Source organism: Chrysemys picta, chromosome 1 (assembly GCF_011386835.1).
Source record: "Chrysemys picta bellii isolate R12L10 chromosome 1, ASM1138683v2, whole genome shotgun sequence".
Classification (NCBI taxonomy): Eukaryota; Metazoa; Chordata; order Testudines; family Emydidae; genus Chrysemys; species Chrysemys picta.
Window position 1 is genome coordinate 79,569,128 of NC_088791.1, and position 27,293 is coordinate 79,596,420.

Sequence of the window (27,293 nt, forward strand, 5' to 3'; positions counted from 1 at the left end):
CAGTGGTTTGAGCATTGGCCTGCTAAACCCAGGGTTGTGAGTTCAATCCTTGAGGGGGCCACCTGGGGATCTGGGGCAAAATCAGTACTTGGTCTTGCTAGTGAAGGCAGGGGGCTGGACTTGATGACCTTTCAAGGTCCCTTCCAGTTCTAGGAGATAGGATATCTCCATTATTTATTTATTTAACCTACAGCACCTTACACATTGCCTCTGAATTGGCCCAGTATCCCCAAAGACATTTTCAAAAAGATCAAACTGTCATGGTTAAGCAAAAGTCAAGCGTAAGATAAAATGCAGTACTAAGAACATTGTAAAAGAACAACCCAGGATATTTTTGTTGATGTGAAAACAGTCTGAGCACATACAATGAAATAATTGTAGGCTGTATTAATAAACGATGCTATGTAATGATGCCAGTTTTGCTATCAGGCTTAATTCTATAGTACTAGCAGTGGGACTTCAGCCTTGGTATTAGTAGTCACTGTCACAGATATTAAGAAATATGAAGCTAATAGATCAGATCCTCAGACGCTCTGAACTGACATAACTTTATTGACTTCAAAGGAGTTACACCAATTTACACCAGCTGAGGATCTGGCTCAACAAAAATGGGAACAATTTTATGATCTTACTGTTCTCTGGTGTTTCTGTTGTTGATGGCAGAACACAGTCACTATGATCTGATTTTTTTGCAAAATCCGTGTAGGCGTCAATAGTTCTATTAAAGCGCCTAAAGAATTCTTCAGGAATGAACCTGCCTTCTTCATAAAGATGAACATTTTCTTTTCTAAAATTCTAGGAAAAATACAGAATTCCATTTTTTAAAAGTCCAGACAAATACTCATTTTGGTCAATCTGGCCTGAGAGATAGACAATGGCTCTACCAAGGAATACCAACTGGTGACCCAGAAATGAAGTTAACATTTAAAATGCAGAGTTCTGCTTTACTTCAGGAAATCTCAACCTTAAAAATACCAAAAGCTCTGATCCCAGGATTTTGAATTAATTTCTTTCCCTTTGCAAAGTTAGCACTGTTAATCCACTCTTGAAAAATTGTCACAAAAATGTACAGCCTAGGCTTGAAATCTCCTCACTCATCTTATCCTAATAATGAAAAAAAACCATGAGATTTTAATTCTTAATTTAAAAAAAAAAAGTTGTTTGTTCCTGGGTGTGTGGAATTTTATAAGGTTGTGCTTGACCATTTTAATGTGAAACAGGAACACAATATATTCAGTGTTATCATAAGTGTTTTGGATATTGAAACAAGTAACAGTGGTCCAAGTTCCACTATTGGTGTCAGCCTGCCTCTCTGGAGAGGATCTAAAAAGAAGAGAGGGACTCCATAATTGTGCAGCCTGATGGATAATATGTTGTGCCAAACTAACTGAAGACCCTGAGATCCATGTTAATGCTATTTTTTTAACCCATCCTTATCTTTAATGACAGCAGTTATTTATCCCAGCAATTCAAGTTTGGCCAGGGGCTAGTTTTTGGTCCTAATAAGTGTGGCAGGGACAAGAGCATCTTTAAATCATGCACCAAGAAAAGCTACCTAGTGGGCGGTTCTTCAGTTTGTTTTATTTTTCTTGTTACAAGGATAGATCTAGGTTCATTCTTCTTCCAGGAAACAAAATTACCTAGTAGTTACCTCAACGTACAGAGATTACCTTCCTTATTTCCATTTATCTAAAAGTCTTTCTTTTAAGACAAAGATTTTAAGTAAAATCACACTTTTTTTTTTAAATTAAATATCTTGTACCAACAGACCATGGGAAATTCATAGATTGAATTTGCTAAGATAGATACTTTTGAGTGTGTGCTAAAGAACAAAATTAGGATTGTAATGGAAAGGTAATTAAAACCCTAACATACAATCACCATCACAGCAACTACATAATGCACTTAACTGCAGGTCAGGAGATCAGGTTCTACTCTGAGGTTTGTCATAGAGTCTCTGTTTGATAATGGGCAAGTCACTTCACCTCTCTGTGCAACTGTTTCTCTCTGTAAAATGGGAATAATTGCACTTGCCCACATTTGTAAGTTGTTTAAGATCTACTGATCAAAGGTAACTATACACAGAAGGTGAAATCCTTGACTTCAACAGGCCCAGGATCTCACACTTAGTACTTTTAAGTAAGTAATTATTAACAAAACCATTTACTCATACATAGAGTACTCACAGCTGGGCAATGTTACTCAGAATGCAATTAGATATATCAGGGCTTTTACCTAAGTGTTATTAACAAACTTAACTCTTATTACTCTCATTCCTAATAAGGCTAGAATCAGACTCCTGGAGTGAAATTCCTTGAGCACTTCCAGCAACTACTGGAATCAGGAAGGCCCACTATCATGTATAATTTTCCTTGGCTAAATATCCATTAATTCAATATGAAGGTTTCTGAAACTGATTGATTAATATAATCTTACTAGTTCATCACAATTTTTTTCAGATATTTTCAGATTCAAATTAATAATTATGCTCAGGATTCCAGTGTAAGTTAGATGCAAAATGATTCATGCTTATTTGACATAGACCAGTTTGATTTACCTTGAGAATGAGAGTTAAATGTTCGCACTACGCACTGACAATATATTGAATATATCTGTCTGTCTGGGCATACATTGTAATCCCTCTGACGTTTTTTAAGTGGTTATACCTAAAGCTAAGATTTTGTCATGGATATTTTTAGTAAGAGTCACTGATAGGTCATGAGCAATAAACAAAAATTCACAGAAGCCTGTGGTGTGTACATAATTTTACTAAAAATATCTATGACAAAATGGGTAGGAGAAGGGTCTAACACATTCCTGCTGGGGCTCTAAAGTCCCCACACTGCCCATGACAGCGGCAGCGGGGCAGCTGCAGGGGCCCCAGCTTGGAGCCTGGAGGGGCCCCCTTGATTAGCGGTGGCCTGGAGCTCCTGTTGGAGCATCCCACTGCAGTGGCGGCTGGGAGCTGTGGGTCTTGGCTGACAGCTCCAGCCCCACAGCTGTCATATTGGTCTCTGGAAGTCAGATTCCATGACTTTGTGATCTCTCTGACAAAATCCTAGCCTTATCTTATACCTTTTTTCCACTTTATGTCGCCAATAGCTAACATCTCTACATTGTACTCAATATATTTTTAAAGGGGAAGTAGTAGTTGCATTGAATAGGAATTGAAACAAAGAATATAGAACCTAAAGTAGCCTTGGTCATTGGGCTTTTTTGTTGTTGTTACTATATCAAGCCATGTATTCTGCTACAAAAATTCAGATATAATTATGCAGTATAAAGGGAAAAACTCTCTCTTTGAGAAGATTACCTTATTTTTCTCAGAATCTAGACATAACATAATATCATTGATTATCCTCGTGAGATTATTGATGATTGAATAGTTACTTAAAACATCAGACATATCTGAAAATTTTTGCAGAAGATTATGCAGACTCTTTGAAAACTCAGGCACCATCAAATGCAACCAACAGTGATTAGGCTGTCAGGGAAGATAAAAAAGAAGAGAGGCAGATTAAACACCACACTTAACCAATTTTTGCATAAGTAATGCAGAATGTAAAAGTAGATTAAATTGTTCCTTCCAATTTGCATCATCTTGCACTTGTCTAAATTGTAATTCAACTAATATTATGTTGCCTGCTGTTCTCTTGAGTCCTTATGGTGCACCTTGCAATCCTCCTTGATCTTGGCTGACTTAATTATGTTATCAGAAAATGTTGTCAGCATAATGTTACCCCTTCTTCTAGTTTGGGAATAAATGTCAAACCTCAGTTTGAGCATCTGATCTGTGGGCTACTAGAGTATTAACCTCTTTCCATGCCAAAATTGGCCATTTATTCCTACTCTTTCATATCATACCTACTTCTGTTTTTTTTAATGACTTTATTTGACAATTGCTTTCCAGACAATCTTCATTTCACTACTGTTGCTACCCTACACTTATATAGCACCTTAAATCCAGGAGGATCTTTGAGTTAAGGTTCTGTTCTGAAAAATAAGTTTCTAAACTTGGCATTGTGGGATTCCACGATTGTTTTCTTAATTTCTGAGCAACTCTGCATAGTTTACAAGAAACTGCTTCCCCCTCCAGTCTTTTTTTTTTTACTAAATGCCTGCCCTGCAAGCTCATCCTGGGTATGAAAGTCAACCTGAGGTTTTTCCTTCTCATGTACCCTTACCAATAAAAAGAATTAAGAGGCCAAGTTATGACCTCAGTTACAGCTGTGCAGTATTGTACTTCAAACACTTCAAATCATGCCCCAAGTGATACTTGTGCAACCACAAGTCAGTGGGTTTGCACAGGTTTAGCTGATTGCTTCTGTAATTGGAGCCTAGTAAATCATTCTGTTGATGTACAGGAAGTAATAAAATACAGCAGGTGTTGGCTCTGCAGGGCTAACAGGAGTAAAAAGTAGAGAAACCTAAGTCATTATGCTAAGTAGACATGCCTGAATATATACACGGGCAGTAGATCTGTTCAACGAAAAAGGGACAGATTTATATACTGACAACTTTATATATAGAAATCTCTTCACAACAAACCATGCCTTCGTCACACAATGTGCGATTACACGTTGCAGGAAAGATTTTTTAAAAAAGTGAATAATAGATATCAGTACAGTAAGTAAAACACTGGAATTTGTCTAGAACACTAAGCTATTATCTCAGCTCTTTATAAAGTTGCCATGGCATCTTTAGTGACCACCAGTGGTCAAGATTATGTTTTGTATTTCATATGAAACATATGCCTTCAGTAGCACAGTGCCTGTCTCTAACACCTCTTGCAGTACCTTGCATGATATTTGGAGTTCTTCCTTCCAAATACTGACATGCCCGGATTTTCTTCACCTTGTGAGATAGATCACAGTACTAAAGTGTTATATTTGGTATTCCTTAGATGTTCCAAAATTTCTTCTTGTGTTCAATCAGCATCACTTGGAGCTGAATGCTCTTCTAGCCTAGTTTACCTCCTATTCATTACCATTTACCTTACCATTAGTTCACCTTTCTGCATTTTTATGGGGGGGAGAGGCATGCATACCTTCTAAGACTAAATAAACTATTGAGCAGTCTTCAGGATTAGTGAACAGATTCACATTTACAGTTTAGCTTTACCTTACAATCTTCACTAACTGTCATTTTTGTGTAAAAGAAACCACAAAGTAGTATTACAGTATTTGGCATTACAGTATGCCTCCTGGTATGAGTCCCATGTAAGGATGTAACAAGCCGTATGTAATATTGTTGTTGTGTTGGCCTCAGGGTATTAGACAAGGTGGGCGAGGAAATATCTTTTATTGGATCAGCTTCTGTTGGTGAGAGAAGTTTTGAGCTTACACAGAGCTCTTCCTTCCGGTCTGGGAATGGGAAACGTGTAACAAACCATGACATTTTGGGCATTGTGCAATTGACAATGCCTGGCCTTGCCTCTCAGCTCCTTTTGTAGAGGAGCACTAACAGAAGGGCAGCAGAAAGAGCAAAGAATAGAAGGCTTGTTGACCTTTATTCTGTAGTAGAAACAGGTCTGATACTGTGCCCTTCCACACACACCCAGTGGCCCAGACAGCTCATAACCTGCACTGACTCTGCTACCACTAGAGCAGCACTACAAGCAACATCTTGTAGTGTAGAATACAAAAATTCTGTGTTTCCAGCATGATTCTATTTTGTTGCCCTTTCTGCTCAATAAGTGAGATCTCTAGGAGAGTCATGAAGGGCTCTGACTTATAGTGCTGTCAGCAGACTGATGATATTCAGCTCTAAATTTTCTTCTCATCAGAGTCAAGCTGTGCACTTTCCTTGCTTTCTCAGTAGGGAAAGATCAAAGATAGGGATAAGAATAAGCTGGCTGAAGTGTGTTCAAAAACACAGATGTAATAATAGTTGACAGAGAGAAATAGCTAATGGAACTGAGGAATTTACCACTGCTCCATCTGCACTAGTTATTTCAGCCCCTGACAAAGAGATTTACATCTCTGGGTACTTTTTACCTGACTGCTCTTATACTCCCAGGAAGTAGCAGTAGAAGCTTTTTATCTTTCTGCATTTAGCTAAGAGATTGCAGCTTCTTTTCATTGGTTTAGACCATGCCTTTTACCTCCAGGTTAGACTTCTGCAATGCACTCTATTTGGATCTACTCTTAGAGCTATTCAGACACTTCAGTTAGTGCATAATGCAAGAACCCTTCTGCTTAATGGAGTTGGTCAGCTTGAACATGTTACATGCACTGCACTGGCTTCCCATCTGCTTTATATGCCATTTACCTTGCTACTTTTAATCTATAAAGCTTGGGAGCTGCTACAATAGATCCCATTTCCCACTTCATGCACCATTTGAAGTATAAACTAAGGCACTTTCCTCAATCTCTAGATGTGTACTTTTCAGATCTGAAAGCAGGACATTTGCTGGAGAGGCTCCAGCTACGGGTTTCTTTGCTTGCAGGAATCTGTCAGAGCCCAAATCAAAGCCCATTTATTCAGCCAACCGTTTGCCAAAAGTCTCTAAACTGAGGCATTGTCTCTTCCTATTTATGTCTTGGTGAGTTAGTATTGCTGCTCATTGTGAATACATATGGATGTCAGTTTTTAGATGTGATGCAGCCAGATGCCATGGCAATGAAAGCACTGTACTTTAATGAAATACACTGTACATCCAAAGTTTTATAGGCACCAATTCCTAAAGGCAATACTGCTGAAAGGAAACTGGTTGCGCCAAAACAAAACATCATTAATTCTAAACTATATTTAACTAATCAATGTAGGATGCAAACTAGACTAAATCAGATTAATACCTATTATATGATGTTTTGGTGATTACAAAAGTCACATTCTTGTTCACTTTATGAACCAGGGAATCAGGATGGATTAAAAAAAAAATCAATATTTTTTCAATTAAAAACAAATCAGATTAAAAAAAATTAAAGACAGTTATTCTTTTTAAATAAATCTATTTAAAATTAAATGTGAAATTTACAAATTACTTAAGAGCTAAATTTTATTAAAATTTTATATTAAATGACAAATAATATTAAGCAGTACATGTTTTCTGCCAAGTTTTAGAGAAACTAAGAGCACTAAATTGGTGGAAGCCATTGGTTAAGAATCTGGAATTAGAGTTTGCTGAAGTGTTAAACCAGTTTGACAGTAGTAGTCTCTTTTGCAGATGCAGAGAGAATATTTTCTTCAGTCCAGTTCATTAAAAGTAAAAAACAATAGTTGAAAAAGCAAGAAACCTTGTTTTCTTCTTCCAATCTATGAATAAAACTGGGTATGAGAGGATGAGATCTACTAGCTCTAAAATCATGAAGGAACTGGTAACCAGAAACATGTTAGTCTGTATCAGCAAAAAGAACGAGGAAGGAGTACTTGAGGTACCTTAGAGACTAAAAAAAATTATTTGAGCATAAGCTTTCATGGGCTAAAACCCACTTCATTGGATGCATGCAGTGGAAAATACAGTAGGAAAATATATATATACACACAGAGGACATGAAAAAATGGGTATTGCCATACTAACTATAACGAGAGTAATCAAATAAGGTGGGCTATTATCAGCAGGAGAAAAAAAACTTTTGTAGTGATAATCAGGATGGCCCATTTCCAACAGTTGACAAAAAGGTGTGAGTAACAGTAGGGGGAAAAATTAGCATGGCGAAATAGGTTTTACTTTGTGTAATGACCCATTGACTCCCAGTCTTTATTCAAGCCTAATTTAATGGTGTCCAGTCTGCAAATTAATTCCAATTCTGCAGTTTCTCGTTGAGTCTGTTTTTGAAGTTTTGTTGTTGGAGTATTGCAAAATTGAGGTCTGTAATTGAGTGACCAGGGAGGCTGAAGTGTTCTCCGACTGGTTTTTGAATGTTATAATTCTTGACGTCTGATTTGTGTCCATTTATTCTTTTGCGTAGAGACTGTCCGGTTTGTCACGTGTGGCTACAGCAGTCTGTTACTATTTCCTTGTTTCTGGATTATTGCTGTTTGGGACACAATCATAATCTACAATATATTTTAGACCATATAGGATTCAGAAAGGACTCCTTTCTGATGCAAAGAAAATATTTTGTTCTGCTGAGTTTAATTAGCCTAAGATATCAGGTATAATTTGCACTCCTTCAGGTTCAAGTGGGATTTTTGGTTCGTGCAAACCTCCAAGCTTCAATAGAACTCAACAACCATCTATTTTGCCACAGTGCAACACTGATGCCACATACACATTAAGGTTGGACAGACTATTGTATTTTTGGGGTCTAAAAAAAACCCCAAAAGAAACAACAAACCCAAAACAAAACCCCCAGAATCCTCATGGATTTTTGATAAATTCATGGAGGATAGGTCCATCAATGGGTATTAGCCAGGATGGGCGGGGATGGTGTCCCTAGCCTCTGTTTGCCAGAGGCTGGGAATGAGTGACAGGGGATAGATCAGTTGATGATTACCTGTTCTGTTCATTCCCTCTGGGGCACCTAGCATTGGCCACTATCGGAGGACAGGCTACTGGGCTAGATGGACCTTTGGTCTCAACCAGTATGGCCGCTCTTACTTTCTACTTATATATTATATAATGTGCACAATTACTTAGAGACTTGAGACTTTAAGGCCAGAAGGGACGATCATGATCATCTACTCTGACCTTGTGCATATTGCAGGCCACAGAACCTTACACACCCACTCCTGTAATAGATCCCTAACCTCTGGCTGAGTTACTGAAGTCCTCAAATCTTGATTTAAAGAATTCAAATAGCAGAGAATCAACCATTTACTCTCGTTCAAACCAGCAAGTGACCCATGCCCCACACTGCAGAGGAGGGCAAACCCCCTCCTCCTCCTCAGGGTCTCTCCCAATCTGACCTGGGTGGAAATTCTCTCCTGACCCCAAATATGGGGACCAGTTAGACACTGGGCAAAACCCACCAGCCAGATACTTGGTAAATAATTCTCTGTAGTAACTCAGAGCCCTTCCCCTTCTTCTGTCCCATCACCTGCTACTAGCAGTCACCGATCGGCTACATTGTAAGCAGTTTCATATCATCCCCATGACAAATTTAACAAGCTCAATCTTGAAGACAGTTAGGTTTTTTTGTCTCCACTGCTGCCCTTGGGAGGCTGTTCCAGAACTTCACTCCTCTGATTATTAGAAATCTTCAATCAATTTCAAGCCTAAACTTATTGATGGCCACTTTATAGACATTTGTTCTTGTGCCAACTTGTTCCTTAACTTGAACACCAGGGAGGAAGATGAATTATTTATCTTACAATTATATCTTCCCTCAGTCTTCATTTTGTTAGTCTAAACAAGCCCAGTACCTTAAGACTCCTCTTGGAAAGTAGGTTTTCCATTCTTTAGATCATCCTACTAGCTCTTCTCTGCACCTGTTCCAGTTTGAATTAATCTTTCTTAATTGCACACAGTATTTCAAATGAGTCTCACCAGTGCCTTGTATAATGGTACTAGCACTTCCCTGTCTCTACTGAAAATACCTCACCTGATGCATCCAAGGATCGCATTAGCTTTCTTCACACCCAAATCAAATTGATGGCTCATAGATTTGGGTGTATTGGTCGACTTTCTCCTCCTCCGTCACTTCCAACTGATACATCCACAGTTTATAGCAAAAAGTCTTGTTAGTTTCAAAGTGCATCACCTTGCACTTTGCACTGTTAAATTTCTATTTCTATTGCTCCTGTTTTCAAGGTCATCCAAATTGTCTTGTATGATATTCCAGTCCTGGTCCGCATTGGCAATAGCTCCCAACTTTGTGTCATCCACAAATTTTACTAGCACACTCCCACTTCTCATGCCAATGTCATTAACAAAAACATTGAATAAGATTTGACCCAAGACTGATCCTTGAGGAATTCCACTAGTAACCTCCCTCCAGCCTGACAGTTCACCTTTCTGCATGACTCGTTGTAGCCTCCCCAGTTCCTTACCCTCCTTTTGATTCTCATATTAATCCCCATTTTCTCCAATTTAATAAATAATTTCCCACATGGACCTGTATCAACTACTTTACTGAAATCCAAGAAGTTTAGACCGACTGCATTTTTCTTTGGGTAGAAAATTGGTTATCTTCTCAATGGAAGAGATCAGGTTGGACTGACAATCTACCTTTTGTAAAAATATGTTGCATTTCCCCCGAATTACCATTTACTTATATATAACTAACTACTCTCTCTTTCACAATTTGTTCTAAGACCTTGCATATAATTCAGGTCAAACTAACAGGTCTATAGTTTCCTGGATCACTTTTGTTCCCTTTCCTAAATAGAGGTACCATATTTGCAATTCTCCACTCAGTACGACCTCTGAATTTACAGATCATTAAAACTCCTTGCTATTGGGCTAAAATTCATTTGCATGTTCCTTTAATAGTCTTGGATGGAGATTATCCAGGCCCCGCAATTTGGTTCAATTAATATGTTTGAGTTTGACTTCTACCTCGGATGTGGTAATTTCTACTTCCATATCCTTGTTCCCATTAGTCACCCTGCCATGGCCTCCAAGCTCCTCATTACCCTTATTAAAAACTGAGGCAAAATATTCATTTAGGTGTTGGTCCATACCTAAATTATCTTTAATCTCAAACCCATCCTCAATGCTAAGTGGTCCCCTTTCTTTCCTTGCTTTCTTTTTATTTATATGGCTAAAGTGCCTTTCAATATTGGTTTAATTTCCTTTGCAAGGTCCAGCTCTCCTGGTCTTTTGGTAGTTCTCACTTTCCCCCTATGCTTTCTGATCTCCAACAGGTGGCTTCCCATGCTGATCCATCTCTTCTTCCACTCCTTGCAGGTCTTCTGCTTTTTCTTAATAAGCAGTCCGCAATGTTTGTTTATCCAGTTTGGTTTGCAACCCTTACCTACATTTCCCCCCCTTGCTTGGGTTTCAAGCTTCAAATAGCTTCTGTAATTGTCACTTAAAGTAATTCCAAGCCTTCTCCACATTCAGATCCTTGAGTTCTTCAGTCCAGTCCACTTCCCTAAATCTGTAATTTTTTTTTAAAGTTTGCCCTTTTGAAATCAAGGATCCTAGTTGCAGAGGTATTTTTGTTAATTCATTTTAAACTAAATGGAAGAATAAAATCATGATCACTCAAATCAAAATTGTTCTTTACAACCAGTTCTTCTACGAGGTCCTCGCTTCTTACCAATACTAAATTTAAAATGGCATCACGTCTTGTTGGTTTAATGACTGTTTGGTGAAGAAATCTGTCAGCTATCACATCCAGGAATATCTGACCCTACCTTTTATTAGTAGCCCTTGTTCTCTGATATATATCTGGGAAATGAAAGCCCCATAATCACACAATTCCCAGTAGTATTTATCTCATTAAAAACATTAAAGAGGTTTTTATCCATATCCAAATCAGATCCTGGGGGTCTGTAGCAGATCCCAAGCACTATTCCATTGGAGCCTCAGTTACCTTTGTTCCCCAAATATCAGGGGGTAGCCGTGTTAGTCTGTATCTACGCAACCGAAGAAGTGAGGTTTTAACTCACGAAAGCTTATGCCCAAATAAATCTGTTAGTCTTTAAGGTGCCACCAGACTCCTTGTTGTTTTTGTTCCCCAAAGTGTCCCAACAGATTCTGTTTTATCCATCACTTCTAATTTCTTAATAATCTACCTCGTCATTAATATATTATGCTACTCCTCCCCCTATGCCTTTATTTCTGTCTTTCCTGAACAGCACATACCCTTCAATATCTGTATTCCAGTCATGACTATTATTCCACCATATATATTTCTGTTATCTCTATAAGATCTGGTTTCACTTCCTGAAACAGTAGTTCTGTTTCCTCTTTTTTGTTATCCAAACTCCTTGCATGGTTGCACAGACATCTTAGTTGTTTCTGCATGGCTTCATCCAGATTTCTTGCCTAATTAGATACAATCATTTTACTGCCAGTATCGCCTAAGTGACTGTTACTGTCAGTGGTACTGATGCTATCATTTCTCTTGTTCTCCATTCTCCTATCCTCTCTTGTTCCTTTCTCCATTGCTATATCCTCTTTTAATGCAAGTAATGGCTTAGATCATATGGTCATTGGGCTAGCATTAGCCAGGCGTTAGTTTGGTATATTGCTCAAAGTAATTTATACTTTTGGCACTTCTTTCACTCTAAAGATATCTATACCAGGGTTTTCTCAAATCATATATATTTTTTTTAATTTTGAGCTTATGTCTGTGTAGCAATCTTTCAAATGTAATCCTTCATAAAATGAACAGTAGGCCATTTGAGGGAAACTTTAAAACCAGAACTAATATCAGATCACCCTAAGGCAATATTTCCAGGTGTGTATTCTTTAGATCATCACATGATTTATAAACTTTTAAAAAAGCATATTTTAAGAGTGGTTATAAACTACAGTATGATGCAGGAAAAAAAGAGTGATGCAAAGCATTATGTGAGTGAAATACAATATTGTCCTAATCCCTCAGCAGCTTCATTAAGGAAACAGTTACTGAAACAATCAGTCTCTGGATGTTTCTATTTCTTTTAGCAGCTTCTTATGTACATATTGTGGAAATGCTAATAAAGCACATGTTCTTGCCACAAAACATTGTAGAGTATGTTCTCCAACATAAATAAAAACAAGTTATTTATCTAAACAATATGTTCCTCATTCCCACTCAATAAAGTGGATAATGATTGAAATCTATTTCCCAAAGAAAAGGTCTAAAAAAATGAAAGGTTTTGCAAGATTTCTGTAACTAGCAAGATTTTTTGTGACTGAAGCACTGATGTCCAAGACATACAGAGCTGCAGCCATCATTGCCTGGCTATTTTATTGGGATTGATTTCAAGTGATTGTACATACCAGAGTGTCCGTCTTCTGAACATACCTAAGGGTTATCATATAATCATTTGGAAGATTTCCAACCTAGAACAAATAGGTAATAAAGAATATATTAGTGTTTGGTAAGAAAATGAAGGCTTTGTTTTAGTCATTGTAGTTAATATACATTTTATAAAGTATATAACACAATTTCTAGAAATTACTTATCAGTTGCAAATAACTTAAGTCAGTTTTTAGGGATTGTGTACATAAGAACATAAGAATGGCCATACTGGGTCAGACCAAAGGTCAATCTAGCCCAGTATCCTGTCTTCCAACAGTGGCTAATGCCAGGTGCTTCAGAGGGAATCAACAGAACAGGTAATCATCATATGATCCGTTCCCTGTTGCCCATTCCCAGCTTCATGCAAACAGAGGCTAGGGAAACCATCTCTACCCAACCCGGTTAAAAACCATTGATGGACCTATCCTCTTTATCTAGTTCTTTTTTGAAGCCTGTTAGAGTCTTGGCCTTCAAAACATCCTCTGGAAAAGAGTTCCACTGGCTGACTCTGCGTTGGGTAAAAAAAAACTTCCTTTTTGTTTGTTTTAAACCTGCTGCCTATTAATTTCATTTGGTGACCCCTTGTTTGCTTTTCCATTATCTCCCTACTCTTCACAGATCCATGTTGACCTTATTCACAGAGGTCATCTCAAGGCACAATCTAAGATGGTAATACTGTGAAAGAGCAGACAGTTTAAGACTCAGGCTTCAAGCACAGAAGGGACCATTATGATCATCTAGTCTGACCTCCTGCATATTGCAGGCCACAGAACCTCACTCACTCCTGAAATAGACCCCTAACCTCTCACTGAGTTACTGTAGTCCTCAAATCATGTTTTAAAGACTTCAAGTTATAGAGAATTCACCATTTACACTTGTTTAAACCTGCAAGTGACCCCTGCCCCATGCTGCACGGGAAGGTGAAAACCCCCCAGGATCTCTGCCAATCTGACCCAGGGGAAAATTCCTTACTGACCCCAAATATGGTGATCAGTTAGACCCTGAGCATGTGGGCCAGATCTCCAGGCAGATAACTGGGAAAGAATTATCTGTAGTAACTCAGTGCCCTCCCCATCTGGTGTCCTGTCTCTGGCAGTTGGGGATTTTTACTACTGGCAGTTTCCAATGGGCCACATGCCATTATAGGCAATCTCATCATCCTATCCCCTCCATAAACTTATCAACCTCAGTCTTGCAGCCAGTTAGGTTTTTTGTTCCCATTGCTTCCCTTGAAAGGCTGTTGCAGAACTTCACTCCTCTGAGGATTAGAAACCTTCACCTAATTTCAAGCCTAAACTTGTTGATGTCCAGTTTGTATCCATTTGTTCTTGTGTCCACATTGGTGCTTACCTTAAATAATGCCTCTCCCTCTTGTATTTATCCCTCTGATGTATTTATAGAAAGTAATCATATCTAACCTCAGCCTTCTTTTGGTTAGGCTAAACATGTAAGCTATTTGAGTCTCCTCTCATAAAGTAGGTTTTCCATTCCTCGGATCATTCTAGTAGCCCTTCTCTGCACCTGTTCCAGTTTGAATTAATCCTTCTTAAACATCGGAGACCAGAATTGCACACAGTATTCCTGATAAGGTCTCACCAGTGCCTTGTATAACAGTACTAACACTTGCCTGTCTCTACTGGAAATACCTCACTTGATGCATCCTAGGCTGCATTAGCCTTTTTCATGGCCGCATTACATTAACAGCTCATTGTCATTGTGTGATCGATCAATACATGCAAGTCTTTCTTCTCCTCTGTTGCTTCCAACTGATAAGTCCCCATCTTATAGCAAAAATTCTTGTTGTTAGTCCCCAAATGCACTCTGTACTATTAAATTTTATCCCATTTCTATTACTCCAGTTTACAAGGTTATCCAGATCTTCTTGTATGATATTCCGGCCTTCCTCTGTATTGGCTATACATCCCAACTTTGTGTCATCTGCAAACTTTATTAGCACCCTCTCACTTTTTGTGCCAAGGGTATTTAATAAAAATGTTAAAGAAGATTTGTCCGAAGACCGATCCCTGAGGTACTCCACTAGTAACCTCCCTCCAGCCTGACAGTTCATCTTTCAGAATGACCAGTTGTAGTCACCCCTTTAACCAATTCCGTATCCACCTGTCAATTCTCATATCAATCCTCATCTTCTTCAGTTTAACTAATCCCATTTCCCATGTGGAACTGTATCAAAGGATTTACTGAAATCCAAGAAGATTAGATCTACTGCATTTCCTTTCTCTAAAAAAAAAAAAAAATCAGTCATCTTCTCAAAGAAAAAGATCATGTTAGTCTGACATGATATACCTTTTGTAAAACTATGTTCCATTTTATCCCATTTACTGTCCACATCTATGTCCTTAACTACTTTCTCTTTCAAAATTTGTTCCAAGACCTTGCATACATTTGAGGTCAAACAGGTCTGTAGTTTCCTGGACCACTTTTTTCCCTTTCCTAAATATAGGTATTATATTTGCAATTCTCCAGTGATAGGGTACGACCCTCAAGTTTACAGATTGATTACAAATCCTTGGAAGCTTGCAATTTCATGTGCCAGTTCCTTTAATATTCTTGGATTAAAACTATCCAGGCTCCCCAATTGAGTCCCATTAAGCTGTTTGAGTTTGATTTTCACCTCGGATGTGGTAATTTATACCTCCATATCTTCGTGGTCATTTGTTGCCCTGCCACTACTCCTAAACTCTTTATTAGCCTTATTAAAACTGAGGGAAAGTATGTGTTGGGCCATGCTTAGATTATCTTTAATCTCCATCTCATCCTCAATGTTTAGGGGTCCCATTTCTTTCCTTGTTTTCTATTTATATGGCTATAGAATGTTTACTATTGGTCTTAATTCCCTTTGCAAGGTCCAACTCTGCTTGGCTTTTAGCAGTTCTCTCTTTACACTTTGTGTAGTTCTACACTTTCTGACCACCAAGAGGTAGCTTTCCTTGCTGATCCCTCCTATCTTCCATTCCTTGTAGGCTTTGTGCTTTTTCTTAATCACCTATTTGAGATGCTTGCTCATCCAGGGTGGTCTGCAACCTTTGCTTAGGATTTCCCCCCCTTGCTTGGGATGCAGGATTCAGAGAGCTTCTGCAACTTTCACGTAAAGTAATTCCAAACCTCCTCCAGAGTCATATCCTTGAGTTCTTCGGTCCAGTCCACTTCCTTAACTAATTCCCTTCATTTTTTAAAGTTAGCTCTTTTGAAATCAGGGACCCTTGTTGCAGATCTGTTTTTGTTTATCCTTCCTCTTAGTTTAAATTGAATTAACTCATGATCACTCGAACCAAGATTGTCCTTTAGAACCAGTTCTTCTATGAGGTCCTCACTACTCACCAATACCAAATCTAAAATGGTATCACCTCTTGTTTGTTCAGCAACTATTTGTTGAAGAAATCTGTGAGCTATCACATCCAGGAATATCTGGCCCTACTATTATTAGCACTTGTCCTCCAATCTATATCTGCTCAAGGAGCACACAAGAATGATAAGGCCATTGGGAAGAAACTAAATGAATGCTTTGCATTGGTCTTCACAGCTGAGGATGTGAGGGAGATTCCCAAACATGCGTCATTCTTTTTAGATGATAAATCTGAGGAACTGTCCCAGATTGAAGTGTCATTGGAGGAAGTTTTGGAACAAATTGATGAACTAAACAGTAATAATACCATCTGGTCCTGGTGATTTAACGCAAGAGTTCTGAAGGAATTCAAATGTGAAATTGCAGAACTAATAACTGTGGTTTGTAACCTATCATTTAAATCCGCTTCTGTACCAAATGGCTGGAAGATAACTAATTTGAAACCAATTTTTAAAAAGGGCTCCAGAGGTGATCCTGGCAATTACAGGCCGCTAAGTCTGACTTCAGTATCAGATAAACTGGTGGAAACTACCATAAAGAGCAAAATTGTCAGACACATAGATGAACATAAGTTGTTGGGGAAGAGTAAATGTGGTTTTTAAAGAGAAATCATGCCTCACCAATCCACTAGAATTCATTGGGGAGGGGGGGGTCAACAAACATGTGCACAAGGGGGATCCTGTGGATATAGCGCACTTAGATTTTCAGAAAGACTGACAAGCTTCCCCACCAAAGGCTCTTAAGCAAAGTAAGCTGTCATGGGATAAGAGGGATGAGTAACTGGTTAAAAGATAGGAAACAAAGGGTAGGAATAAATGCTCAGTTTTCAGAATGGAGAGAGGTAAATAGTGGTGTTCCCCCAGGGATCTGTATTGGGACCAGTCCTATTCAACATATTCATAAATAATCTGGAAAAAGGGGTAAACAATGAGGTGGCAAAATTTGCAGTTGATACAAAACTACTCAAGACAGTGAAGTCCCAGGCAGACTGCGAAGAACTACAAAAGAACCTCACAAAACTGGGTGACTGGGCAACAAAATGGCAGATGGAATTCAGTGTAGATAAATGCAAAGTAATGCACATTGGAAAACAATCTCAACTATACATATAAAATGATGGGGTCTAAATTAGCTGTTACCACTCAAGAAAGAGATCTTGGAGTCCTTGTGGATAGTTCTCTGAAAACATCCACTCAATGTGCAGTGGCAGTCAAAAAAGCTAACAATGTTGAGAATAATTAAGAAAGGGATGATAAGAGACTACTAAGGGGGAATATGATAGAGGTTTATAAAATCATGACTGGTGTAGAGAAAGGAAATAGGAAGTGTTATTTATTGCTTCTCATAACACAAGAACTAGGGGTTACCAAATGTCATTAATAGGCAGCAGGTTTAAAACAAATAAAAGGAAGCATTTCTTCACACAACACACAGTCAATCTGTGGAACTCCTTGACAGAGGATGTTGTGATGGCCAAGACCATAGCATGGTTCAAAAAAGAACTAGATAAGTTCATGGAGGATAGGTCCATCAATCGGGATGGGCAGGAGTGGTGTCCCTAGCCTCTATTTTCCAGAAGCTGGGAATGGGTGACAGGAAATGGATCACTTTATGATTACCTGTTCTGTTCATTCCCTCTTGGGCACCTGGCATTGGCCACTGTTGGAAGACAGGATACTGGGATAGATGGACCTTTGGTTTGACCCAGGATGGCCATTCTTATGTTCTTACGTTGTTCTTGAAATGAAGGCCCCATAATCACACAATTCCCAATAGTATTTATTTGATTAAAAGAGGTTTCTGTCCATATCCAAATTGGATCCTGGTGGTCTATAATGCACCCCAAGTACTATGTCAGAGGAATCTCTAATAGCTTTCTTCCCCAAAGTGAGTTTGGCCCAAACAGACTCTGCCTAATCCATTCCATTACTTCTAATTTCTTTGAAGTCTACCTCATCATCAATATACAATGCTACTCAACCACCTTTGCCTTTATTTCGGTCTTTCTTGAACAACACATATCCTTCAGGTTTCAGAGTGGTAGCCGTGTTAGTCTGTATCAGCAAAAAGAACGAGGAGTCCTTGTGGCACCTTAGAGAGTAACAAATTTATTTGGACATAAGCTTTCGTGGGCTAAAACCCACTTCCATCAGATGCATGGAGTGGAAAATACAGTACAGTAGGAAGATATATACATACAGAAAACATGAAAAGATGGGGCTTGTCATACCAACTCTAACAAGACAAATCAATTAAAGTGGGCTATTATCAGCAGGAGGAAAAAAAAAACTTTTGTAGTGGTAATCAGGATGGCCCATTTCAAACAGTTGGCAAGAAAGTGTGAGTAACAGTAGGGGGCAATTAGCATGGAGAAATAGTTTTTAGTTTGTGTAATGACCCATCCACTCCCAGTCTTTATTCAGGCCTAATTTGATGGTGTCCAATTTGCAAATTAATTCCAGTTCTGCAGTTTCTTGTTGGAGTCTGTTTTTGAAGTTTTTTTTGCTGAAGAATTGCCACTTTTAGGTCTGTAATTGAGTGTCCAGGGAGGCTGAAGTGTTCTCTGACTGGTTTTTTAATGTTATAATTCTTGATGTCTGATTTGTGTCCATTTATTCTTTTGTGTAGAGACTGTCCAGTTTGGCCAATGTACATGGCAAAGGGGCATTGCTGGCACATGCTAATTTTCCCCCCCTACTGTTATTCACACCTTCTTGTCAACTGTTTGAAATGGGTCATCCTGATTACCACTACAAACGTTTTTTCCCTCCTGCTGATAATAGCCCACTTTAATTGATTTGTATCATTAGAGTTAGTATGGCAATCCCCATCTGTTCATGTTCTCTGTGTATCTATCTATCTTCCTACTGTATTTTCCACTCCATGCATCTGAGGAAGTGGGTTTTAGCCCACAAAAGCTTATGCCCAAATAAATGTGTTAGTCTCCAAGGTGCCACAAGGACTCCTCGTTCTTTTTACGTAACCTTCAATACCTATACTCCAGTCATGACTACTATTCCACCATATTTCTGTTATCCTTATAATATGTGGTTTCACTTCCTGCAGAAGTAGTTCTAGTTCCTCCATTTTGTTACCCAGGCTCCTTGCATTGGGGTACAAACATTTGAACTGTTGCTGCTTGGCTCTGCCCACATTCCTCATCCAATTTGGTACAGTAATTCTACTGTCGGTATCACCTGACTAGTATCAGCACTATCCTTCAGAAGAGTCTGAGTTATTAGTTATCTACATTTCCATCTTTTAACTGAACTTCCGGAAATATCTGAAATCTATATGTGGAAAGTGAAACAGTCATTCTTTAAGTAACATGTAATGCCCAAACAGGTAGACCCTGAATGAGAAATTTTCCTGGGGAGGGGAGGGGGGGGAAATCAATTAAAAAAACTAAACCAGAAATTGCCTGCATCCTGCTCACTAACGCTCCAGTTCAGCAAAGCATGTTCATTTTTGAGCATGTGTTTCAAAGCCATTAAGTCTATTGGATGTAAACACATGCTTGAATGCTTTAACTGGGCCTAAACCTTGTTCAGAAAAGCATCCTCACTTCTTGTGAACAAGAGTCATTCTGTTATGGGCACTTTTACTTAGAAAAGTTTCCTTTTCTGAGTGCTGCTGTAGCAATACCATTTAATTTCCCACACTCACTCATTGAATCCTTTGCACTAGCAATCGCTCTAACTATATAAAAAAATTCAAAGCAGTCACTGTATACACATGGTTCTGGTCAGCAGCAATACTTATTCCTAAATAAGTTCAAAATGTTACTGCATTCACGTCATGGGCTGAGCCATGAGCCTCCCACTTTGATGATCTCCATCATTCCCCTATATATATATGTGTGTGTGTGTGCATGAATAATCACCTTCATGCCCTTATGTATTTATATAATTTGACCCTTATATAATCTGTATATTTTGACTGATTTTTACTTTCTTTGCACATGCACCTTCCAAAAGTAGAGGTTGAAAAGATGCTTCTAAATTCACCATACATATGTCCATATCTATTTCCCTTTGCTTCTTGATTCTGAGGTGCTGACTCAGTAGAATGTGACTTTAGAAAAATAGTGTTGCAGTATATTTGCCTTTGATTTATTTTTAAAGATAATGGTGGTACTTTTATTTCCTCTTTAAAATTGATTTACTTAATCTGAACCCTCTCCCACTCTTTTTTTTGTTATCTTATGCTTTCCTTTCTAATAGCACACCCACACATCATGCCACATTAACAGATATTCTAGTTTCCTTTCCAGTTTATTTGCTATGCTCAAGGATACAGCATTAGCAGCATTTTAAACAGCAAAGACACTTCTGTTGGTGCAAAATTTCCCATACGTAATCTACAGGGTGATACTTGGCACTGTCAGCAATAGTATATTATTTTAAAAAAGGTCAGTTCAAGATTAAATTTGTTCCACATCAATGAACACTACAAGAATTGACATGCATTATGTATACAGTCTACTTTACTGGCATCAAAGCCTGTCAAGCACTTTTCATGCACAATTAAAAAAAATAAAGGGCCAAGATTACAGATTTACTGAGAATTCACATCCTAAGAAAACCCCCTAGAGATCCCAGGTTATCATTAGACATTTTTCTCTAGAATTGATTGTAGATCAGAAAAACATTGCAGAATTTGTAACTAAAAAGGGGAATTTGGGGATGGCCAAACCAGAGCATACATTCTCACTCTAACCAGAGAGCTTTTACTAAGATTTATTTATTAAACACCGTGGGCCAGATCTTTCACTGGCCTAAAATAGCATAGCACAGTTGAAGACAATGGAACTATGCTCTGCCCCAGGCTGGCATGGTAATTTACAGATATATGGGGAGACAAGCTCCCTGCTAAAATAGAGTAGGATATGTTTATCGAATTATTAATTCCATTTTGTATTATGTGTTGAACATCTGTCTCAACTTGCCCAAGGCAAGCCTATGGAATTGCTTTCCAGACAGCTGCCCTGTCTAGGAAAAGTGTTTGATACCTCACTGAAGGACTGTCAATGAGGAGCCAGCAACTTGATTGCCTCTGAACTGCTGACCCACTCCCAAGAGATTTAAAAAAAAAAAAAAAAAAAAAAAAAAAAAAAACCCACACACAGGGATCCAAATGCAGGGCGAGCATGATTGGTGGAGGGGCTGGAGCATCCCAGTGGAGCACATCACAAGGAAACTGAGCCTGGTCTACACTACAAAATTACTTTGGTACAACTATGTCATTCAGGCATGTGAATAATCCACACCTCAGTATAACTAAGCACCAATGTAGACATAGCTACTGCCTCTCCCGTCGGCTTAGAGCATCTTCACCAAAAGCGCTACAGTGTCGCCGCTGCATTGGTACAGCTACTCTGCTGTAAATTTGTACTGTAGACTTAGCATCTATCTGAGGGTATTTAAGAGCAGGGTGTTGCTCTGGCAGGTGTGTGGTAGGGGGAAGGCAACTATCATCACATGTAAGGAGGACTTGCAGAAGTGACTCTGGTTAGCTTGAAATGGTGACAAACCTCAGACTCACAGAAGGGATGAGATCTGACAAGGGGAGGGTGCATTTCAGGACTTGTGTAACTCATGTGCTTTTAAAAGTAAAACTCCTTTACTAAGCCTGTATTCCTTGCTTTCCTGCCATGTTGTCCCTGAAGGAGTTAAACTAGAAGCCCAGAACGGTGGAACTTTAGGAGTGCATGTGAAAGTTATTGGGGGATGCAGGAGACTCAGATTTTGGGATATAAGATGACTGGGCAGCAGCACCGCACATCTGAAAGAAAGACAGTAGGGACCCAGAGCTAGGCCAAACCCAGTTGGCTTCGAAGCACAGTAATGGGGGTCAACTTACTATAGATTGGTGGCCATACAGTGGATACAGGGCCAGGTTGTAATATCTGCCCAAAGTTTCCTATTTATATAAATTAAGCAAGTAAAGACACCATCTGTTGGCGGTTGTTATGGACACTATCAGGTCACATAGGGAGTCTCAATATTCAGTTGAATGCTGTCAAGAAAGACAAGCGAAAAGTTGACTTTAAAAATATAGTTTAAAAAAATATATAGGAAAAGGGATAGAAATGCTGTACAGGTGATACAAATTCCAGTACCCTGCCACACAGAGCAGAAAAACAGAGTACAAGAAGGATGGAATGTTATGTGCAACTCTGCAATGAAATGATCCAATATTAGAGCTTTGGTTTTGAAAAGTCCTTTTATCATGAGCTATTTTGAGAATTTTGAAGTCAAAGAAAAAGAAAACCCTGAATGGAACTAAATGGCAACTTTTTACACATCTGATAATTGCATAGTAGCTATTTACATTTCTCTATAAATTCACACTTCTATAGTTTACACATATCTACACCCCTCCACAGTGATTTCAACTGACAGTGCTGATACTGCAGAACCATCTTCCAAGAATTTTCATCACCTCATACTACAATTATACCTGAAAACCCAGCTGTTGTTTTCTGGTGGCCACATAGATTATCAAGAGCAGCAATCTTACTGCTCATACTTAAGGCTGGTGGTTTTCATGGCAAAAAATTAAAAATGTGACATTTCCTTTTTAAATAAAACAGAAGTCATAACACACCATATTTTAAGCTGATTTTACGTTAGAACAGTATTAAATAGCCATTAGCCATAGTTTAAAAGCAGAAAGAGGTCACAAATCACCAAATGTAAACATGAACATTTTCATAAAATTCTAGCTAATGTTTCTTGTTTGATAAAGTATATTATCCATTCCAAAAATAATTAAAACCATTTTAAAACTTGTCACTCCCTCACAATCCACTACTTTGGACTGGATTTAAAGCAAAATGTGTAAATATTTATGGTAGTCTTGCGGAGCAGCAGGTTGGCTGGACTGACAACTATGACTCCTTACAAAAGCCTGAAAAAATCATTTTTTTCACAGAAGTTATGGCTATGATAAGCAAACAGCTAAGTTCAATATGCAAGCATTCTGAGCTTTGTTTTCTGCTTTTTAACCCTACTCTAGTTTAGACACTCCTGCACCACCCCTTTAAGTTGGCAGAAACCACACTGTCCACTTATGCTGGAAGCCTCCTTTCCAGGTCAGCCTTCTCATACCAATTTATTTCCATAATTAGATTTATCAAAATCTACTGGAAAATAAAGTGAGATCTAGCTCAGTTACTAAATTATCAGACTAATGAATTTGTGCTCCCCAGTGGTATTGCTTTAGGTAACAAAATGGAATAATAAACATTGTGATTCAAGTTCATTTTGGGAAAGAACTTGAAAGTTTTTCATCTTGGGACTCATTAAAAGGCTAAAAGTGATTTTATAACAAATTCTAAATGAGAAACATGTATTAGCTGCTTAGCTCCCGTTTTAAAACTACTTTAATTTATAAAAATTAGCTCATACATTTCCCCGATTCTTTGTGCGAAAAACTCAAAGGAAACACACACACTTTGTTGAAATACTGTTAATACTATAACACGAGAAATTTAGAGTTTGGGGTGAAACTCCTTTGATGGATAATCCTGATGCACGTGGAGTATCTTTTGCAACATAAGACATTTATAGATCACCCACTGTTTGTACATGCTGAAAACATCTTGGAATAAGAATGATGCAAAAAAGAATTCAGCTCAAGCTCTGTAATTGGGGTAATTGTTTGTCAGAGGTCAGTGACGTCACCAATTCCAGAATTTCCTGTTTTTATAGCACCCTGTCTTGCTGTCTGGGTCCCTTGCAAATATCGGAAATGCTGCCTGAGCTCTCTGCAGAGAGCTCAAGAGCTGCCTCTGCTTCCCAACTATCTGGGACACAGAAGTGCAAGGCAGTGAGGGGGGTTGGGGTGAAGTATGTATCATTTTATGAAGATCATAGCGGAGTCAAGACTCCTTAATGAAATTCTGACCCCACTGGAGTCCATGGGAGTTTTGCCATGGACTTCAGTGGGCCCAGGATTTAACCCCCTGATTTTATCAGGGTTTGTTATGACTCATCTGACTATTTTTGGAGGGGCAAAATTCTGTGACAAGTGACCAGCCTTAACTATAAGATGTTAATCTCTGTAAAAAGCCAAGAACTTTAGTTTCTTCGTGAATTTCCAAGACACATCTCCTTGACCTTTGAGAAATCCTTAGATAATATGTAAATGGTCTCATGGTGCAATATAAGTGATTTCATCTGCAGCCCTGTTAATCAAAAAGGCAAAAATGAAAGTTTCAATAACCTTAATATAAATTGTAATCACAGAACAACATTATAAATCCCTAGTGTGGTACAGTATATGTCAGTCTTAACAAAATTAGTTTCATAAATCAGAATGGTTAAAGTCAAGGGTATCAAATTCATTTTTCTCAGATTGCTAAATTCCATTTTTTTTCTGTCCATGGGATAAGGTATACATTTAGGATTTTAATATTTTGAATTCACAGAACAACAACCCACAGACATCAAATGGAAGTCTTCAGAAAGATCAAAAGTAAAATAGGTCATTGAAGTAGTAACGTAGTCATTTGATCAGTACCTTATTGTCTCATTCAATGGGAAAATATACTCCCCTTAAGGGCATCATTTCTGTCCTTTGTTTCTATTCCTACCCCATCCTCCTTGCTTCCTGCCTTAGCATCTCTCCTCCTTGCTTTCTTCTACATTTCCTTCCCTACAGCAGCTTTTACTTTCCACCCCCTGGGGCTTTATTCCTGCCACCTCCTGCATTCTATCTGCAAAAATGATCAGTAATGAAATAGTTAATACAGACATTTTTAAAACCTCATCATTAGACTTAAAATAACATCCCAATTAAATTAATATTAGCTGGGAAGTTCACACTTTTCAGAGTTTATGGCTGTCTGAAGATTCAGGAAGACAATACTAGATTAATTATACTATTCTCACTCATGAAGACTTAGGACATGTCTACACTATAAACTTAATTACTGCAGTGGTTCATATCCACACTGTCCTTCTCCTGTCGGTGATTCATGTCCTCAGCACCACCGACTTAAGAGGGACTGTATGGGGGGCAGAAAGCCAGTGCGCAGCTCTGCATGCAGCTCTCTGCCAGGAGTCCGGCTCCCTGCCGGAAATGGGGCAACTGCACCAGGCTTCTTGGCTCCTCACTGGGAACGGGGCAGCCACACAGGGCTTCTTGGCTCCCCCACCGGCATCCACATTTGACTCCGGGTGCAGAGCTCCCGGCCGGGTGCAGCCATGCTCCCAGTGGGGAGCCAAGAGCCGGGGGGGAGGAGAGGGAAGGAGGAAGGGAATTGATGAAAATGACAGCCAATAGATGTAAGTAACGCAGTGTCTATAGGGATACTGCGTTGCCCTAACTACACCAACATAAGCCCTGCGCCTCTTGTGAAGGTGGAGTTATTACGTTGGTGTAGTAGGGCACTTACATTGGCGAGAGCAAGGCTGTAGGGTGTACACTGACATAATTAGATTGACATAAGCTGCCTTACATCGATCAGGCCTCCGAAACATTTTTTTTAAATATGAAAACTTAAATGCTGCAGAGTCTGAAAACTCCATGCAGGGCTCATAAGTATATTAAATAGAAAAAACAGAATCCATAGGTGAGGTGTTTGAAGCCACTTGTTTAAATGGTTGGAGTCTTGCAAATACCAGATATTACTTGTGCCTCCAACTGAAAAACTTTTTAAATAAGTAGAATACATAAGACAAGAAAATGTAAGATTTATATTCCTAACAGAAGGAGCCTCTTATTTGCATAGATAAATTCTATTTGTGCTGTATAGTGACCTTGATGAAAATTCTATTGGGGAAAAAAAAGTTACCATAGTAACAGTGACACTGACAACCACTATTGACGGGTGCTGCAATTATATTTTGTAACATGAAATATTTGCTCCACAAACAGAGTGCATTTCCCTTATGATGTCTTAATACAAAAAAATAAAAGCCCAGATGATTGGCAGTGTAGAAAGAATTCTCTCTAAAAAAATTACTTCTATAGCCATGAAATTATGGCTTCCAAATGCCCTTAAAAAAGGGCTGACTGAACTGGTTCTAATACCCACTTCTCCTCCCACGGATTAAATTTTGAATATTAAATTAAAATTGTCACTCTAATCTCAGAGAAAACTGTATTTAAATAAAAAGCTTAAAAATTGTGTTAAGGTTTCTTTAAAAAGAAAGCACTTTTGCTCATTTAAATTCTGTGCTTTTTAGGAGCATTTTATAGAGTATTTCTTCATGTTGCAATACTAGATTATAGCGACTTCAAAAATATATCTAAATCACAAAAAATACTATCTATATAGACAAATATATAATTTCTTAATCTCTTTTGACTTGCGCCTGCTGTCACTGAAGTCAATGGTGATATATGCCCACTGACCTAAATTCTGGTAAATGTTCCCCATGCAATTATTTATAGACTGAAAAAAAAAAAAAAGAGTGGGGGGGGGGCTTAATTCTGCTCTGATATGCTAGTGTAAATCCAGACTAACACCACTGAAGCCAATGGTTGCATCACTTTATTACAGCAAAATGTGATCCTCAGTCTATTACTCAATATAAACTTGATTAGTCCAACATTCCACATAGTCAGAGATTACAGGAAGTTCCTCATTCCTTACTTTGATAGTAGAGTGCTGGCGTATAGCATATGTACTAAAATGCTGATTTCCAAACTGCATGCTATATTTTTATGTTAATAGAATAAAATATGGTTTAGTAGACTAGAAAAATGTTTTATAGACCAACAGCCAGGATCAAGGCACTTTATACATGCATTCTGACTCTTTATACCTGAGCAACTCCATTGTCTTCCAAATTACTACTAAGTCTTTATGTAACGGTAATGCCCAAAGACCGCATTTGGGACTGTGTCCCCATTATGCTGGTCTCTTTACAAACACAGGAAAGAGTGAATCTCTGCCCAGAAGGGTTTAGAATCTAACAGAAGTTTATGAACAGTAGGGGATGGGGAAGCAACATACAAGCAAATTCATCCAGTGAAGAATTGGCACATCTTAATTAGTTACATTTGTATTCCATCTAATTGAGGTAGAGGTATAGAGTAGGAAAAAGAAGAAAGGAGAAGAGGAATAGTCG

The 27,293-nt window shown here is 38.5% G+C and overlaps 1 protein-coding gene across 7 annotated transcripts in view; it reads right to left on the reverse strand.

Annotated features, from left to right (window-relative positions):
• Positions 1-27,293, reverse strand: part of KITLG (KIT ligand) — an 89,746-nt gene that overhangs the window by 19,074 nt on the left and 43,379 nt on the right. For 4 of the 7 annotated variants that reach the window (XM_005279125.5, XM_042859839.2, XM_024106953.3 and 1 more), the window contains 3 exons: positions 12,824-12,886; positions 3,314-3,484; positions 633-795 (listed from right to left, as the gene is read on the reverse strand). In XM_005279125.5, the coding sequence (XP_005279182.2) occupies positions 633-795; positions 3,314-3,484; positions 12,824-12,886 (397 nt within the window). Of the gene's footprint in view, positions 1-632; positions 796-3,313; positions 3,485-12,823; positions 12,887-24,258; positions 24,401-27,293 lie in introns of all 7 variants that reach the window. The other 3 variants (XM_065560393.1, XM_065560398.1, XM_065560375.1) reach the window with 2 other exon arrangements.